This window comes from Pteropus medius, unplaced genomic scaffold (assembly GCF_902729225.1).
Source record: "Pteropus medius unplaced genomic scaffold, Ma_sr-lr_union100, whole genome shotgun sequence".
NCBI classification, from domain to species: domain Eukaryota; kingdom Metazoa; phylum Chordata; class Mammalia; order Chiroptera; family Pteropodidae; genus Pteropus; species Pteropus medius.
The window spans coordinates 7,006,530-7,025,699 of record NW_024352784.1 but is presented as its reverse complement, the minus strand read 5'-3'; the positions used below and the strand labels follow the sequence as shown (position 1 = coordinate 7,025,699).

At 36.2% G+C, this 19,170-nt stretch overlaps 1 protein-coding gene and 1 long non-coding RNA gene across 4 annotated transcripts in view; one reads left to right on the top strand and one right to left on the bottom strand.

The window, feature by feature from the left end:
- RSF1 (remodeling and spacing factor 1) overlaps positions 1 to 5,594 on the top strand; it is a 107,534-nt gene extending 101,940 nt beyond the window's left edge. For all 3 annotated transcript variants that reach the window (XM_039848129.1, XM_039848128.1, XM_039848130.1), the window contains 2 exons: positions 775 to 963; positions 3,500 to 5,594. In XM_039848129.1, coding sequence (XP_039704063.1) covers positions 775 to 963; positions 3,500 to 4,071 — 761 coding nt within the window. In that variant the 3' untranslated portion in view covers positions 4,072 to 5,594. The remainder of the gene's footprint in view (positions 1 to 774; positions 964 to 3,499) is intronic.
- A 505-nt stretch (positions 5,595 to 6,099) lies between these two features.
- Positions 6,100 to 19,076, bottom strand: LOC120590394 (uncharacterized). Its single transcript, XR_005649707.1, has 3 exons — positions 18,721 to 19,076; positions 17,177 to 17,311; positions 6,100 to 9,825 (listed from the first exon to the last, which is right to left on the bottom strand). It is a non-coding gene; the product is annotated as an uncharacterized LOC120590394 (long non-coding RNA).
- Between the last annotated feature and the right edge of the window lie 94 nt (positions 19,077 to 19,170).

Sequence of the window (19,170 nt, the reverse complement as noted above, 5' to 3'; positions counted from 1 at the left end):
TTTTAGTCAATGAATATGTTACCGTAACTAGAGGCTCAATTTATCCCAAATTTGGCCAATTGAGAACCACTCTAAACTATTGGCTAGCCATTTTGAAATGTTTGAAGTCCATTAGAAAACAAGGCTGGATATGATAATTAAGCAGAATTTGTTAGCACTCCTGAAAAATTGCTGTCACATAGTGCCATAGTCTGATTCTGATTTATTGATCAGAGATGACAAGAACAGTGCTATTTAGCAATGCTTTGAGAGTTTGAGTTGTCCTGTGTGCTGTATTTAGCAGATTTTAATTCCATGTGAAAAAAAGCCAAAAATAGAACTCTAATTCTGTATGTCTTAGAAATCAGGCTCATCAATTTTCTGTGGTTAGAGAGCTTAACTGGTACATTGTAAAGTTATGACTAGCCATACAGCTACATACATAGGAACAGCTTATTATCATGAGGCAGAATAGTAACCATCCATCAGGAAGAATAGTTGTGGTGGCCGTGCAGCTGACTGGGTAGCTCTAGGTTGAATGAGATAAGGACTGTATAGGACATCCTTTCATTTTGAGGATTGACTGCCAAAAAAATACATTTACGAGGTTTGGCATAAGAGCCCCACAGATTTATTCATATTAAAAAGAAAAGGGACTTAAAGTTATTATTTGTTTAAAAATTATGACTGAACTCTGCTTAGTAGCTTTATATTTTGATAACCTAAGCTAACTGCATTTCTATTTAATTGACATAAAGTTCGTACGTGACCTTTTCTCCCCTTTTTATTTTTCAGAAAGTGATTTTAGCGATGATTTCAGTGATGATTATGTAGAAACTCGGCGAAGGCGGTCAAGGAGGAACCAGAAAAGACAAATTAACTACAAAGAAGATTCAGAAAGTGATGGTTCCCAGAAGAGTATACGACGTGGTAAAGAAATCAGACGAGTTCACAAGCGCAGGCTTTCCAGCTCAGAGAGTGAAGGTACGGAACAGATCTCAGAAGTTTGGACAAGTTAGAAATAGAAGTTATAAAGCGAACTCAGGATTATGATCCTGTACCATTTCTAAGAAATTTAAGCAGTAATATCTTTGAGACAAAACTCATTATTTTATGCCTGGTCACAATTTATAGTTTAAATAAATGATACTTGATATCAAATTTTTAAGGTCTCCATAATAATAATTAAATTCTTCGTTGAAACTAGAATCATCTCAGAAAATTGTGATCTGAGCAAGATTTCTTCTGCTCCCATATTATTTATGAACCTCATTTTGAAATAACCTCCCATGATTTGATGCCGTGAATAGCTGAACAGTTCCAAACCAAAATACCTACTGTTCCTCTCTACCTTGACAGTGAGCTTCAGTCGGTAACTGTTTCATTTCTTAAAATTGTGCCGCATACCAGAAGTTTAGAAAAATCTCTAAAATGTGAATTCGTGATATCCATTTAGTCTTTGTAGTTGTTCTGGAGTTCTTCCTAAGTTCATTTTAAATGACTCATCCTCACCTTCTTTCATTTCTTTTTTTCTATAGTGAATTTTTTATTGTTAATGATTCGTTTTGAAGACTGTTTGCTTCCATAGATCTTTATCAAATTAAGTTTGAGCCCATGCCAGGAGAAAAAGGGAAAAGAAATGTTTGGGTATGGGAGGCTAAAGAAGGGAGTTGAACATCTGGTTGAGTGTGTGTCATGTGTCATTAAAGACAAACAAACTCATTAATTCACTTATTAAAAACAAACACTTATTGAACTATTCCCTGTTCTAGGCACTGGGAATAGACTAGTGAACAAAGCCAAAAAGATATAACTCCCTCATGCAACTCTTTCTTTTAGTTGTAGGGAGAGAAACAATAAACAAGGTAAATAAATAGAATATATGATATATTCGGTGGAGATAAATGCTGTGGAGAAAAATAAAGGAGAAAGGAAGGTTAGGAGAGTAGTTGGAATTTCAGATAAGGTACTACAGCAATTCCTTACTAAAAAGACAACATTTGAGTAAAGACCTGAAAGAAATGTTGGGTGTATGTCATGCAGTTATCTAAAAGAATTGTATATACAGATAGGTAGAACAACGAATGTGAAGGTCTTGAGGAAAGTTTGTGCCTGGCATGTTCTGGGAATAGGAACAGAAGGGAGCCAGGGTGGTTGGAGGAGAATGAGTGAAAGGAAGAATAGTATGAGATGAAGCAGAGAGATCAACAGGGACCAGATCATGTAGAGCAATAGACATCGAACTACAGCCTACCTGTTTGTGTAAATAAAGGTGTTGTAAATCAAGTTATATTGCAACAGCCACACTGATTTGTTTACATACAGTCTGAACTGTTTTCCTACAAAGTTAAGTAGTTGTAATAGAGACTATTGGGACCTCCCTTTACAAAAATAATTTGCCAACCCCTGAGGAGGAGCAGTGCTATCTAGTTGAACTACTGCAGTGATAGAAATTTTCTGTATCTGTGCTGTTCAAAATAGTAGCCAGTAGTCTCAGGTAACTGTTGAGCACTTGAAATCTGGCTAGTATAACTGAGGAACTGAAATTTTAATTTTTACCTAATTTTAATGAATTTAAATTGAAAATAGCCACATGTGATTGCTGGCTACCACACTGGATAGTGCTGTTGGCCATTGTATAGACTTTGGATTTTCTTTTAAGATGAGAAATAATTGGAGGATATTGAGCAAACGAGCGATATGATCTGACTTATGTCTTCATTTGCTATGGTAGGTGGGTTGTGCATAAATTGAAGAGAACAAGGGCAGAATCTAGGAGACCAGTTGGGAGGCCATTGAAATAGGCCAGGTGAGATAATGGTGGGTAAGACTAGGGCAGTATCAGTAAAGGGGTGAAAAAAGGCCAAAGTATAGATATATTTTGAAGATAAATCCAAAGAATTTACTGTTAGGGTAGGTGGGAGAAAGGCATCAAGGATGACTGAGTGATTGGAAGAATAGCGTTGCCAGTAACTAGGATGCTGGAGCCCAGAATCACACAGGTCTAAGGAAGACGTTTAGCAGCTCAGTGATAGACATATTAGGTTTGAGATGTCTCTTCAGAAATCCAAGCATAAATGTTGAGTAGGCAGTTTGATACATGAGTCTGGAATTGAAGGGTTGCTTAAAACAAATGTGAAAGTCATCGGCATATAGATGTTATGCCAAGTCATGAGACTAGGCGAGGTACAGAGAAAGAAGAGAAGACATTTAAAGACTACCAAGGACGTTTAATAACATGGGATGAGAGTGCAGTGTTTTCGATATCCAATTTGGCATGATTTCTCCAAGAAATCTGATTCTGCTCTTTCCTAAAATCATAGGTGTACCATGAATCATATTAGGCGTTGTTGTGGGACTGAGAGGAGAGAGAAATGAGGCCAGTTATTGAAGGGAAACATTTATGTACAAGCAAGTCTGAAAGCAGGACGTGCGGTGAATATGGGAAAGAAAAGGGGGAATTACTTAAATTTGTTTATGGTTAACTGTGCCATTGGCTTAAATGTACTGTTTATTCCAGAGAGCTATATGTCCAAGAACTCTGAAGATGATGAGCTAGCTAAAGAATCAAAGCGGTCAGTTCGAAAGCGGGGTCGAAGCACAGATGAGTATTCAGAAGCAGATGAGGAGGAGGAAGAGGAAGGCAAACCATCCCGAAAACGGCTACACCGGATCGAGACAGACGAGGAGGAGAGTTGTGACAATGTTCATGGAGATGCAGATCAGGCTGCCCATGACAGCCAGCCCAGGGTCCTCCCCTCAGAACAAGAGAGCTCCAAGAAACCCTATCGGATAGACAGTGATGAGGAAGAGGACTTTGAAAATGTAGGCAAAGTGGGGAGCCCATTGGACTATAGCTTAGTGGATTTACCTTCCACTAATGGACAGAGTCCTGGCAAAGCCATTGAAAACTTGATTGGCAAGCCAACTGAGAAGCCTCAGACCCCCAAGGACAACAGTACAGCCGGTGCAAGCTTGGCCCCCAATGGGACAAGTGGTGGGCAGGATGCAGGGGCACCAGAAGAGGAGGAAGATGAGCTTTTGAGAGTGACTGACCTTGTTGATTATGTCTGTAACAGTGAACAGTTATAAGACTTTTTTCCATTTTTTGTGCTAATTTATTCCACGGTAGCTCTCACACCAGCGGGCCAGTTATTAAAAGCTGTTTTATTTTTCCTAGAAAACTCCACTACAGAATGACTTTTTAGAAGAAAAATTTCAACGAACCCTGAAGTCTTTCTGTGAAGTGACCAGTTTTGAACTCTGAAGATAAATAATTGCTGTAAATTCCTTTTGGTTTTCTTTTTCCAAGCTCATGGTCCTTGGTAATTTCATTCATGGAAAAAAAAATCTTATTATAACAACAACAAAGATTTGTATATTTTTGACTTTATATTTCCTGAGCTCTCCTGACTTTGTGAAAAAGGGTGGTTAAGAATGCATTCCGAATCTGCGAGGGCCCAAAACAGAATTAGGGGTGGGAGAAAGCACTTGTGCTTTAGCTTTTTCATATTAAATATATATTATATTTAAACATTCATGGCATAGATGATGGTTAACAGACTGTTTAAAAGTTCAAGTCTGTATCGTTGCAGTTTGAGAATTGTAGATAACATCATACATAAGTCATTTAGTAACAGCATTCATGAAATCAACTTGTTTACTATTGGAGATAACCACATTAATAAAGAAGAGACCAAGAAAGTACCATCGTAAAAAAACTTTTAAGTTTCTGTTATAGCGGAGATTCTTGTTTAAAAAAAAAAAATCATCTGAAAAGCATTTGTACAGTAAAATGTATAATGAAGCTTTGACAACCAGACTGTGCTAGCAACAAATTTTCTAAAACAGCTTTCTGCAGTGGTGATGAAGTGGCCTCTAATATACTATCATGGAGAGTTATTAGTGAAATGAATGTGGTCTTTCTTAAGGCCCGAGTGGACTGTAGACTTTGCAGATGGTATCACTCTTGTCTTCTGGCCACTCGATATTTAAATCTATGAAAGATCATTTTGAAAGAAATACATTTATACATAACATACATGAAGAGATGCTAAGCTGACAGCGGTATTTTAGCACATTTGAAGAAGGGGAAAGGATTTTCAGGTGAATTTTAACTGGTCTATTCTTGCCCTTAGTATCTACTTCAAATTGAAGTCTACAAACAAAGCAGTTCCTTTGGGAGGTTTTTAGTTTGAGTTTTAGCATGTATGTGTGTGTATATGTGTGTATGTAAGCGTGTGTGTGTGTGTGTGTGTTGGAATTTCCTATCTGCCTGGATATATTAGCAGGGTTTGAATGTAGTTTCGGCCTTTGGCCATTAGACTTCTATTAAAATTCATTAATAGTCACACAACCAACATACCGTTGATTGAGAACCACCAATGTACTTAATAGGCATGACATCCATTTCAAACATCTCAACACTTAAAAAAGCTAAGCCCTTTGTTTCAAGAAAAAGGGGTTTGTAACTAAATATCTAACATGTAATTGACACTAAAAATATGAACTTTGTCTTAGTTTCTGTTACAGCTGTAAAATTTCAGGCAGAGCCATAAATAACATTGTACAAAGTGTAGCACTTGTGATTAAACCTTGCCTGTCAAATTCTGAAACCTTCAGCCATTACTTCTGTGAATACTTTTGCCCTGGGATTTGGGTTTTTCTGTTCCAGTGTTGTGTCTGTTGCCGGCAATGGACACACCATATCTGCTGCTGGCCCAAGGAACTTCATTAAATTTTCTTTCCAAATTAAGCATTATATGTGCTAGTCAGTGTATAGTAAAGCACTTCTTTTTTTTTATTATTAAAAAGCTGGCATTAGACTTGCATTATAAATACCTCTCTAGAAATTTTATACTCCTTTTCCTTCAACAGGTGTTGCCCTTAAATCTTATCTTTTTGGCCTTGAAAGTTTATAGCTGTTGTTTTTCATGTGTTGGTTCTTTTGTTTGTTTTGTTTCATTTTAGTTTTGTAGTACCTGCCCATTAATATTTTTGCTTTGATTCTAGCAATGTATATGTATCTGTATAAAAAATAAAATAATGAAAGCAGCCTAAAAATAGGATGCACCAAATAGCATGTGGTTCCAAGCAAGTTGTGATTTTTATTTTGAGACAATGTTCCACTGGAAGGGAGGGAAGGGCTTACATTCACAGACAGGAGAGCAGGGCTATGCAAGGAGCCACATTCATTTACAAGCTCCTTTCTAGCTAGGTTCATTTATTTGAAAGTTATGAATGGTAGCCTTTTGAACTATCTAAAACAGACAGGCAATGGAAGGATTCCTACTAGTGCAAGGTAAGTGGTTAGAATGTGCAAGTGGCCTATCCTGCCCCCAGTCTTCCTCTACCATTTTAGTCCTGCAGCTGGTAAAGCCACTGCCGTGTCGAAACTCCCATGTACCCTGTCTCTACCTCTGGACACAACAGCTCCTGCCTCCATCTATTAGTTTTACTCTTCAGTTAAGCAAGTGATAAAACGTATTAAGTGGGTAGATTATTTCTTTTACAGGATGCCTAATGTGAAATAAGGAGTTCTTTTTAGTCTTCTGCTACAGAGAGCAAAAGGTAATTTTTATCATAGTGAAGAAGTTCCACTTAGCAAGTGTCCCGCTGACATGGGTTACGATGCCACTTTTGCTGCCTGTTATTTATCAAACTTGAATTAAATGTTTGTGAACTTGATAGTGTATCCCTTCTAACCTTATATTCTGATTAAACCAATTAACTATATTTGATCTACAAAGAGTGTAATCTAAACAGCTGATACTTATAAGTTATTACTATGCAGATTAAGTATGGGTGATTAAATGTTAAACAGTTGAAAATTCTGCTACTTGGTGTTTAGGTTCAGTTCTTGAAAGAGGCTGTTCACTAAAGTATTAACTCTGAACATACTTTGATTAAGTTTATAAAATTAGGAAAAAGTAAATGCCCTGTATCCAAAGAACATATTTCAGTCATTAGGCACGGGACAGGGCATAGGACAGCAGCAATTCATCTAGAGTTTAGAACATCTTCAATCCTTGTTATTAGAGTACTAACCATGGATTTTGGTTCACAATAGCTGCTGTATTATAGAGCTTTTAATACTTTAACCCCCCTTTTTTGAAATACAAGTCAGACTCCTGATATAAAACTCCACAGTCTATATAGCAAATGTATTAAGGAGAGATTATAGTTTAGTACTCAGAATATTTGGTTTGCAATTTCTGTAAAGGTTTGAAAGTGAGCCAAATTTTCACAAAGCAGAAGCTCTGAATTAAGTTATGTGAAAAAACTCAGACTGCAAATACACGTTTTGTTTTTGTAGGCGTGCTGATGAAATAGTGTTTAGTGTAAAACATTTTACATTGTTGACACATTACTAGAGAATGATGGCAGAGAGATTTCGAAGACTATACCTGATATGTTAAGGTTAGGTTTCCTTAACACATCTTTTTCCAGTTGGTCGAGGGTGCAAATTCAGAGAACAAAGAGAATAAAGAATCTTCTTTAAAAAATGTGAACTGCCAAAGTTCCAAGGACTTCAAATGCTAAAGAAGTTGTTGAAAAAACGATTTTTAAAATAATATTACAAGTTCCAGTTTTCATATTTCGGTTGATGGAAACCATCCCATTATATACATTTGAGCAAAGTACATATATTAAGAAACATGTAGACTTGTTATTTAACGATAAAATGGTGGGAAAATGTTAGCTACTTTTAAGTGGGATTGACTTTGCCATAAGGAATGCCTTTTTAGCTTATGTTTGTGGGTTGAAAAATGATAACCATTTGCTAGTTTGTACTACTGTACATCTTAAAGGAGCCTAATGAATCTACAAGTTTAATACACAGAAAAAGTTGTGAACTCTGCCCTCTGCCCTTCGCCAACACAGTGGAACAGGTCCGTGATTCATGGTTGTTGCCTCATGGCTATAAATCTTTTTTTTTAATGAACATATATATATATATAATATACATATACACATATATGTGTGTGTATACATACTTTAGATGTTAGAGGAAATCCTCTGAAATGGTTAATTGACAAGTAATAAGGCGAATAACTAACTGATATGAAATAAAGAAATTTTAATTACAGAAAGTCTAGAGAAAAATAGTGAAGTTCCTCTTCTTGGTTTGACATTCTAAAAATATACTTGGTTCTCTCAAGAAACGAGAATGTCAAACTGCAAATCTGCTGTAATCTACCTAGTCCTCTGCTTAATATCTGTTATTAAACTTCCTTAGAATAAAACCCATTCCTATTTTTTCCACCATTCCCAGATTTGTACCTATAAACCTGTCTTGAAAGTGGCAAGCTAACTGCTGATTTTCTTCATTGTTTTTATACCAATCCTGGAAGACAAGGTCTTTTGCTATCAATGTATTTAAGCTGGGTTATTGTGTTATGTGTACACTTTATTTGTTTTCAGAATATATCACTCCAACTTAAATTGTCATTTAACATTTTTTGAGTGCCAAGAATTGCTAAGTAACTATGTAACATATATTGAATATAGTGTCATTCCCCAGCAAGCAACAGTTGTTAAAAGCCAAAATGTAGTGTGCTTGGTATATAACCACTTTAGATTGATTGTACACTCAATGCTTTTTTAATTCATATAAACTCTCAGAAAATGATTAGAGTAGGATTCCATTAGTGGATTTCCCCCTTCATTTTGGTCATATGTAAGCTCAATATTTTTTTTTCATTTTATATTTCTACCATTTTGCTCTGGGAAATGCTGCAATCCCAATTCTGGCACATTGTAGTGATTTCAGTTAATGAAGATGTTTTTATTTTAATAGCTTTAAGATTTCTATCCTGTGCATAAGTTATATGAGAGGGCATAACAAATTAATAAATGCATAGAGATTTATTAATTAAGCTCCTTAGACATTTTGAATAAGAAAAAACATTTTTAAAGGAACTACGTTTGTGTGTTTTGCCAAATCGGTACAAGCTAGAAAATGCACTAGGGACTGAGTGACCTGCCTTGTTCATTTTGCCACTGGATAATGTAAGTTAAGAATGGTATTGTTAACCCTAACTATATGTTTTCTTAACTTTCATCAGTTTCTAAAGAAATCTACTTTAAGTGTTTGGGGTTTTGTTTAACCTGTATTTATTGAGTTCTGGTATAGCCCAGGAGCTGCATGTCATGCCATGGATGGCCAGAACACAGTCACTGGGAAACGTAATGGCTCAAGACCTTCTGAATCGTTTAACTTATTTTGTATGTTGCAAAAAAAAAAAAAAAGTTTATTTTGCTTGAGAGTCACATTTTTTATAACTGTACAGCTTTTAAGGGATGGGAAGTGGAAAAATACCCCAAAATAGGATGTAGATTTTTACGATTGTGTTTATGCTAGAAACATCTACAGGTGCATTATGTAATTAAATCAAAAATTGTTCAAAAATTCGTGCCATGGTCGTTCATTCTCTTGCCCTTTAGCAGAGTTGGTGCATATCAATACTGCTATATGGACGAGCTTTGAAATTAGGCTAATAATCCTTGTCTCCAAAGCTTTAAGATCATTGCATGAAAATTACACAAACGCAGATCTAATTTATATTAGTGTAAATGGATTTTTAACTTTGGAACAGCTATAATAACCCAAATTTGGCAGTTAACAGCATATTCTTAACAGTACGTGATTTTTGTGATGCCTAACTAGGGTATTCTCAGTGTTGGTCTGGTGTTTTGTTCTCTTATGAAAATAGCTTCTTGATAATGGTATCTGAATTGTTGTAACTTGCCCAAACCTGCCAGGAGGTTTTGTATACATCCTGAAAGGGAGTGTCCTGTGCTGGGATCAGGGGCGGGTGGGGCACCGTTTGGTTTCTTTTCAATCTGTAAAAGAAGGAAAAACTAGAATTGCTCAATTTGATTCTTATTATTAAATTGACTTAATTCCACAGGAATGTTCGTCTGCTGGAAACATGGTAGAAAAGGATATTAGCTTCAAATTCCAATTTCCTCATTTGATAAAAAAATATTTTGACCACTGGTAGAGCTGCTGATTCTAGCAGTCTTACATAGCACATTTTATCATGACTTTAAATGCCATATAATTTTGCCATTCTAATTTCTCACCTTTGTAGCAAAAGTGTATTCTTGTAAAGAATTAAATTCATCTAAGTGTGTCATAATTTCTATCCAAGCCACTTTTATCATCAGCTAATGTGGGGTGTCAATTTCTTGGCTATCCTCATCTGTTCAGAGGTGAAGCCTGGGAATCTTGGATTTCCAGGCAAAAAATACAAATTCCAGATAGAATTTGTAAGTGGTATATGTTAGATTTTCATTTCAATTTTAAAGTAATAGCTGGGATTCAGGGGAGTGTTTGATCAGAATGCCTCTTGGATTTTCAGATATATGAAATGCTTTATTTTCCTATGCATAAAAAAATTATTCCTGGAATAGGTTCTCAGAATGCTTTATTTTGTTTCTAGGAGATAGGAGCTAAAGCAGAAGCTTCAAGGTTAACATGAGACTGTTGAGGTAATAGGAACATGCTGTTAGTCAAATAAGGGAAGCCAGAGTGCTCCCTACCACATATAATGTACTGCATGTGTGTGGGGGGTGGGTGGGGGCGAGAACTGAAAACTGGAAATGTGACTCCAATAATGCGCAAAGTAAATTTTGTGCATAGAAAATATGGGAATTCCTGGTGGCTTAAAGCTTCGGGGGTTAACTGCAGTGTATGAACACCTAGTGTGTTAGAATTGCAGTGCATAGTTGTTTAAATACAATACTCCTTGTGACAACCAGAATATGTTGTGGCTAGTGCCAATATTTTTGTTAATGAAATGTTCAGTGTCTCACTACAGTCTGATCAGAACTCTTGATGTTATAAGCTAGGCCTAAAGCTATTTTATAGCTATTAGCCTAATTGTGTAACTTTTTCTTTCAAAATGTTTTATTATAATACTTATGTCATTTCTTTCACTTAATATATGTCATAATAAAAAATTTAAATAATTTCATGTATTTAGCATGATGTGTTTGCAAACAGTTTTATTTTAAACTTTGGGGCACATGGAAAACTAAGAATTTTCTATAACAGTTAATGAAGGTTGAAATTTTTTATCACCCTAGGGATAGATGAATTGTTCTCTTACTATCGAGAAAAGAAATTTGCAAATACATCAAGTTTCCCCAAAATAATTTTTAAGGCTATTTGCCAACTAGGTGAATTATAGATGTGAGAAAGATACTCTTGATTTCTATCTTTAGCCTCTGGAGAACTGACACCTTAAAGAGGCCTTGGACTTGTTCTTTGTGACCCTATGGGAAAACAGTTGGACCCAGAAGGCAGAAGCCATAAGGCAAAAGCTTTCTGTTTATCCTATAGAAAAACTAGTTTCTAATAACTTGAGAGTGGATTCTCACCAATAGGGGACACTTGGGTTTAGGCTGAAGTGCTAATTTGCAGGAGTATAATAAACACATTTGAGAAGAGGTTACACTAGATGACTTTAAGGTGCGCTACCAACCTGAATATGATTCTCATCTACGAATGTTGATTTGATAAATTTTCCTTACTCTTGGAATACAGAAAGATTCATAGCAAAGTTTTTTACCAACAAACAGAGTTGATCACTATTTACAATTCTGATTAAAAACACTTAACTGTTCAGGTAAAGAACTTTTGAATCAATTTCACTTAATGGAATGAAAGCTGATCTATGCTGGCGAGAAATGACCAGGTATAATGCTTCTCAATGATTTATATGAAATTTTCACTTAGAATCAGTCAAGCAGAAGTAACATGCTGTGTTGGAGGCTAAAGGTGACAGTGCTATGGCAGCCTTGAGAGAGTTCAAAGGAGTCTTTTCTGGGGCTGAGAGTGGGGTCCAGAACATGGCTGTGAGCCCACATCTCAGATTATGAGACCAGAGGATACAGAAGAGTGCTTCTCTTGTAAAAAAAAATTGAGACTTGGTGCACTATACTGGATCATTTGATGGGGGTGGAATTATAACAAATAATAAAAATATTATAGTGAAGTTAAATGCTGGGTGAGATGAATGCTTGTGTCATTTTGATTCTTCAATGACTTTTCATGAGCTCTTTGAGGTCCTAAAAGTCTAAATGAAAATCTAAGAGAACACTCTAAGGGGATGTGATGATATTCGCAACATTAGCACATCGTCTTATCTCAAATGAAAAGTTAACTAGGAACCTTCTAGTTCATTATAGGCCACCTACATCTTCATTATTGTTCCTCTTGCTCATTTCAGAGCCACTTTATCCACTCTCAAGCATCTATCTTTCTCCTGCCTGTCTCCAAGGAGAAGGTGTCTCCATTTTTGCCACATCCCCTCTGCTTGTCTCCGTGACCTGCTACCTTCCCTCTTGCCTCCACTGGGTCTTCACATCTCAATGATCTGTCTCTGATCTCTACCCCTGTACGCACTCCTTTCTATACAAAAGCTCTTTCTATCATGAAAAATGAAGTGTCATCCTGTTTCCCATTCAATTTGCCTCTCAACTTTCACTTGATTTCAAGTCTTTAAAATAGACTATAGAAATGTTGAACTATATTTGAAAATTCTCATTGAAATATCAGCAATTCCTAAGAGAAGCTCTAGAAAACCAGCATGCGTCTCAGCAGCGTACTCAAAGTCCATCATTAGGAACAACTATTACAGAAAGCTGAAGCTTATAGTAGAGGAGATGGCCTTCCCTCTTCCTTGCATTTGTTTCATGTTCTGTTAAAATGTCCATGTTATTTTCTCTTTGGCATTATTGCTACCTAGTGGGATACCAGTAATTGCATCATGAACTCACGAAATCGAATAGCTCTTACTCTATCATTTGGAGCCAAGAAGAATTTGATTAATGATAGGATCTGATTAGAACTTATGCTGACTCTAGTTTGAACCATAAAAGTAGATTTTCTGTATTTCAAGTCTTTAAAAAAAAACAAACAAACATGAATTTTGCTGGTAACTAGGGCTTACTGACAACAAAGAAGCAAACTTGCTCAATGCTAAAAAATCGGAAAGTTGGCTTTAGATTCAGACTGATCTAGAAGGCAGGGCTGGAATTTTCCTGGGAGATGTTGTAAGGCGAATTAGGACAGTGCCAAAGAGGCAAGGCTGAAAGGCAACAGTCCACAACCAGAAAAGGCATGTGATAGGTTAGGAAGCAGTCTTTAGGATGACTGTCCTGTGACACAGCCACTTTTAATAATCTGGACGTACTTATACAATGGTTTCCAAAATAAAAGTATTTATAAATTTTATTTAAAAGACTTTCTTCTTGGTTTTTAAAATTGAAATATAATTCACATACCATAAAATTCACCATTTTAAAGTATATATACAATTCAGTGGTCTTCAATATATTCACAAGGTTGTCATCATCCCCCAAATAAACCCGGTTTTATTATCTGTCACTCACTATTCCCCTATTCCCCCTGGCCCCTGGCAATCATTAATCTACTTTCTGTCTGTAAGGATTGCCTGCTGTGGGCAGTCCACATAAACAGAGTCATACCACATGTGCCTTTTATGTCTGACTTCTTTCATGTGGCACATTTTCATGATTGCATCCATGTTTTAGCATGAATCTGTACTTCATTCCTTTTTATGGATGAATAATATTCCACTATATGTACATACCACATCTTGTTTATCCATTCACCAGTTGATTGATATTTGTATGGTTTCCACTCTTGGGCTATTATGAATAAAAACATTGTGTACAAGTGTTTGTTTTCAATTCTCTTCAGTATACACCTGAGAATGGAACTGCTAGATCATATGGTGACTCTGTTTCATGTTTTAAGGAACTGCTGAACTGTTTTATATGGCATCTGAAATCTTTTTACATTTCCATAGCAATACATTAGGTTTCCAATTTCTCTACCTCAATAACACTTATTACTGTCAGTCTTTTTTATTACAACCATCCTAGAGGATAGGAAGTGGTTTTTCATTGTGGTTTTAATTTGCATTTTCCTGATAATCATGTTGACCATCTTTTCATGTGCTTTTTGGCTACTTATCTATCCTCTTTTCAGAAACATCTATTAAAATCCATTGCCCATTTTTAATTGGGTTATCTGGTTTTTCATTGTTGATGTGTAAGAGTCCCTTATATATTCTGGATAGCAGCCCCTTACCAAAAACATGATTTGCAAGTATTTTTTCTGATTTTGCAAGTTATCTTTCTAATTTCTTGATGGTGTTCTTGACACACAAAGGTTTTTAATTTTGATGATGTCCAATTTGTTTTTTTCTTTGCTCATGCGTTAGATATCATATCTAAGAAACTATTGCCTAATTTATTGTCACAAAAATTTATTTTATGTTTCTTTGCAAGAAAGAGTTTTGTAGGTTTAGCTCTTAAGTTTAGGTCTTTGATCCATTCTGGGTTATTTTTGTATGTGGTGTGAGTTAGAGACCCAAATGCATTCTTTTGCATGTGGCTATACAGTTGTGCCAGAGCCATTTATTGAAAAGACTATTCTTTCTGCCGTTGAATTATGTTGGCATCCTTGTTAAAACTCAATTGACCAGAAATGTCTGGGTTTACTTCTGGACTCTCAATTCAATTCCACTGATCTATACATCTATCCTAATGGCAGTACTACACAGTCTTGTAACTTTGTAGGAAGCTTTGAAATGAAGAAGTGAATCCTCTAACTTGGCTCTTTAAAAAAAAATACTTTGACTATTCTGGGTACTTTGAATTTTCGTATGAATTTTCAGTTTGGTTTGTCATTTCTGTAAAAAAGGCAGTTGGAATTGTGAAAGGGATTGCATTTAATGTGCAGATCATTTGGGAGATTATTGGCTTCTTAACAATAGTAAGTCTTCCAATTAATAAACATGAGATGTCTTTTCCTTTAAGTCTTAATTTTTTCAAGAATGTTAGTAGTTTTCTCTTGTTAAATATATTCCTGTGTATTTTATTCATTTTGATGGTATTATAAATGGAATTGTTTTTCTTAATTTCACTTTTAGGTTGTTCATGCTAGTGTATAGAAATACAACTGATTTTTTACTTAGGAATAAACTTAACCAAAGATATGAAAGATCTGTACACTGAAAAAATACAAAGTGTTAGTGAAAATAAATGGAAAGACATCTCATGTTTATGGACCTGAAGACAATATTATTAAGATATCAAGACTATACCCTAATATGGATTTTCTGAAGAAGTAAGAAAATTAATCCAAAAATTCATATGGAATCTCAAGGGATCCTGACTAGCCAAAACAAACTTGAAATAGAACAAAGTTGGAGGACTAACACTTCTTGATTTCAAAACTTACTACGAAGCTACAATAATCACAGCAGTGTAGTAGAAATACATGTGGCATAAAGACAATCATATGAATCAATGAGATAAAATATGGAGCCCAGAAATTAACACTCACATATATGGTCAAATGATTTTGACAAGAATGCCAAGGAAATTCAATGGGGAGAATAATGTCTTTTCAACAAATGGTCCTGGGAAAACTAGGTATCTACATGTAAATGAATGACATCGGACCCTTAAATAACACCATATGCAAAAATTAAATCCATCAAACACCTAACTGAAAGACTTAAAAGTATAAAAACTTCAGAAGAAAACACAGAAGAAAAGCTTCATGACACTGGGTTCGGCAATGATTCCTTAGATATAACACCAAAAGCATAGGCAAGGAAAGAAAAAATTGAAATAAATTTGACTACCTCAAAATGGAAAACTTCTGTGCATCAAGCACAATAAACAGAGTGAAAAGGCAATCCGTAGAATGGGAGAAAATATCTGAAAATTGTGTATCTGATTAGGGGTTAATCTCTACGATATATAAAGAACTTCTACAACTCAACAACAACAAAAAATCTGATTTTAAAATGGGCAAAAAGACTTGAATGGACATTTCTCCAATGATATACAAATGGCCAATAAGCAAATGAAAAGGTACTGAACATCACTAATTATTAGGGAAATCAAAATCAAATTTTGATTAACCTCACACCTATTAGGATGGATACTATTTTTTTTTTTTTTTAAAGAAAAAACAAGTGGTGTTGAGGATATGAGAAATAGGGATCCTTGTGCACTGTTAGTGGGAATGTAAAATGGTGCAATCGCTAGGGAAAAAGTATGGTAGTACCTCAAAAAATTAAAAATAGAATTACCACAGGAGTCAGCCACTTCAATTCTGGGTGTAAACCCAAAACAATTTAAAGCAAGATTTTAAGGGGATATCTGTATACCTGTGTTTATAGTAGCACTATTCGCCACAGCCAAAAGATAGAAGCAACCCAAGAATCCAATGATGGATAAATGGATAAACAAAGTGTAGTAAAATATACAATGGGATGTTATTCAGCCTTGAAAAGGGAGGAAATTCTGACACATGCAACAACACGGATTAACCTTAAGAAAATTATGCTATGTGAAATAAGCCAGTCACAAAAGACAAATACTATACGATTCCACTTTTTGAAGTATCTAGTCAAACTCATAAAGCAGAGAACAAAATGGTGCTTCTGCCAGGGACTGGGGGTGGGGTGAATGAGCAGTTATTATTTAATGGGTACAGAATTTTAGTTTTGCAAGATGAAAACTATACGTGGATAATAGTGATGGTTACACAACAATGAGAATGTACTTAAAAACATTGAACAATACTGTTGAAAACGCTTAAGATTATAAATTTCGTTATGGTATTATATATCAATTAAAAATGTTAAAAATACAACTGATTTTTGTCTATGTTGATTTTCTATTCTGCAACCTTGTTAAACGCATATATTAGCTTTAATAGTTTTGTGTGTTGATTCCTTAGTATTTTATAGCTACAAGATGAAGTCATCTGCAAATATAGTTGGATTCCTTTCATTTCTTTTTCTTGCCTAATTGCCTGGCTAGAACCTCCAAAACAATGTTGAATAGAAGTTATGAGAGTGGACATCCTTGTCTTTTTCCTGATCCTAGCAGGAAAGCAGTCTTACCGTTCAGTATGATGTTAGCTGACAGTATTTCGCACATGTCCTTTATCAGGTCGAGGAAGTTCCCTTCCACTCCTAATTTTTTTAGTTTGCGAGTGGTTTATTTTTTAATCATGAAAGGTAGATAGATTTTGTCAAATGCTTTTTCTATATCCACTGAAATGACTCATGCTTTTCTTCCTTTATTGTATTAATATGGTGTATTATACTGGTTAATTTTCATATGTTGAACCAACCTTCCATTCCTGGGATAAATCCAACTTGGTCATTGTTTGTGATATCTCCAAGACCACCCCCAGCATCAGTGATTCATTAGGAAGACTCACAGGACACAGCATATAGTTGTATTCACAGGTATGATTTTTTCATAGCTAAAGGATAAAAAACGAAATCAGCAAAGGGAAATGACAAATGGGCAAAATCTAGAGATAACCAGGCACAGGCTTCCCAAGAGTCTTTTCCCAGTGGAGTCACACAGAATGCACTTAACTCTCCCAGCAATGAGTTAAGGCAACATGTGTGAAATGTTATCTACCTGGGAAGCTCATTAGAAACTCAGTGGCCAGGGTTTTACTGGGAGCTGATGACACAGGTACCATCTTGCCTAGCACATACCAAAATTCCAGACCCCCAGAAGGAAAGTAGGTGTTTAGCATAAACTACATTGTTTGCCCAAGCAATTTAGAAACAATGAACTACTCTTAACAATTAGGTTGGTAGGAACCCTCTTGAAATCAAAGTTCCCAGGATGTAGTGAAGGGCCAATATTTTACCAGTAGGCCTTTCTAGGGATAAGCATTCTGAGGCCTGTTTTGGTAGCTCTTTTTGCACAATCCATCCCCTTGGCCCTTGGTCTTACAGCAAAATTATCAGTAAGACCTCACACAGAAAGGTGAGGAAAAAACTGTAGTATTGACTTCAGTTATCCTCTTAAATTATAAAGGTTTTAGCCAATTTTCTACCTGGATTATTTGGGGGTTCTGTTTCTGAGCAAAGTATTGGCTGTTGTACTAAATAGCTAACCACATATAGATATCCCACGAGAAGCCTCAAACTAGCCATTTCCCATATTTGATTTGTCAGCTACTTTCAAAGCATACGTCTCCCCCTGAATTCTCCACCTTGGAGAAATGAGTCAGCATCCACTAGACCACTTAGGCTGGAAATTTAGGAATAGTTGACTTCTTGCCATTCTTCATCCATCCTGATCTTCACCTTCCCCGCCACCTTTCTCTCCCAATCTATCTCTAGATTCTGAAAATTCACCCCTATTTCCATCCATACTGTCACTCTCTCATCTTATACTATAGCAACAACTTCCTAATATTTTCCTTGCTCAGTGTCCCTCCTTGTCTCACCACCAACAAACTAATCCCAATTTAAAAAGTTCCTCTAACTATTCAGAGGATATAGATAAACTACTCCATACCTCCCGTCCTCTAGCCACAAGAGTCCTACAGCATGATTATATTTTACAGGCAAGAAAAGTGACGCCTAGAGAGACTGACTGACTTGAATTCTGCTAGCTCTCTCATCAATAACTCTCATACAGCTGTTATAAAGAGGAAATGATGAAATAATATGTGTAAAGTGCCTAGAACAGTGACTGGCACATAACACTCGGTTACGTTTAGTTACTAGTAGGATCACTTAAAGGGTTTTAACTGCTCTTACTTTTCAGTGCCTAACAAAGAAAAAAAGCAAGCGTTCCAAATCTGGTGGATTAATTCAGCGCCCTATCTCCTTACAGACATATAGCTCCTCACTCAGAGTTAATTACCTCTTTGGGCTCGTCTGTCCACCTGAGGCATGGGCAAACATGGCTCGCACTAGGGCGGTGTCAGGACCTACATTGTCTGGAGCATGGCTGTTGAGATATGAACAGCCCGTGCGGGACGACGCGTACGCAAGTGGTAGGAGCTGTGAACCCAGTTAGGAGACGATGACCACTAGATCAGTACGGACTGTACTTCCTGTGCATCCTCAGGCAAAAAAAACCTCCATGTTTCAGGCCTCTCTTTCCATTTTTGTCTAAAAAGGAATTTATTATTCCTTGTGCTTCCTCTTTCTGTGACGACCCTGAAGTAGGATGTAGGGGAGGTCGCTCCGTTATGCTAAACCTGGAGCTTTAAAAATGGCGAGGGAGCCGGGAAGGGGAGTCACGTGACAAACTCAGCCGGGTCATCTCAGGCCTCCGAGAGGTAGCCCTAGAACGTCTCATCTCTATGGT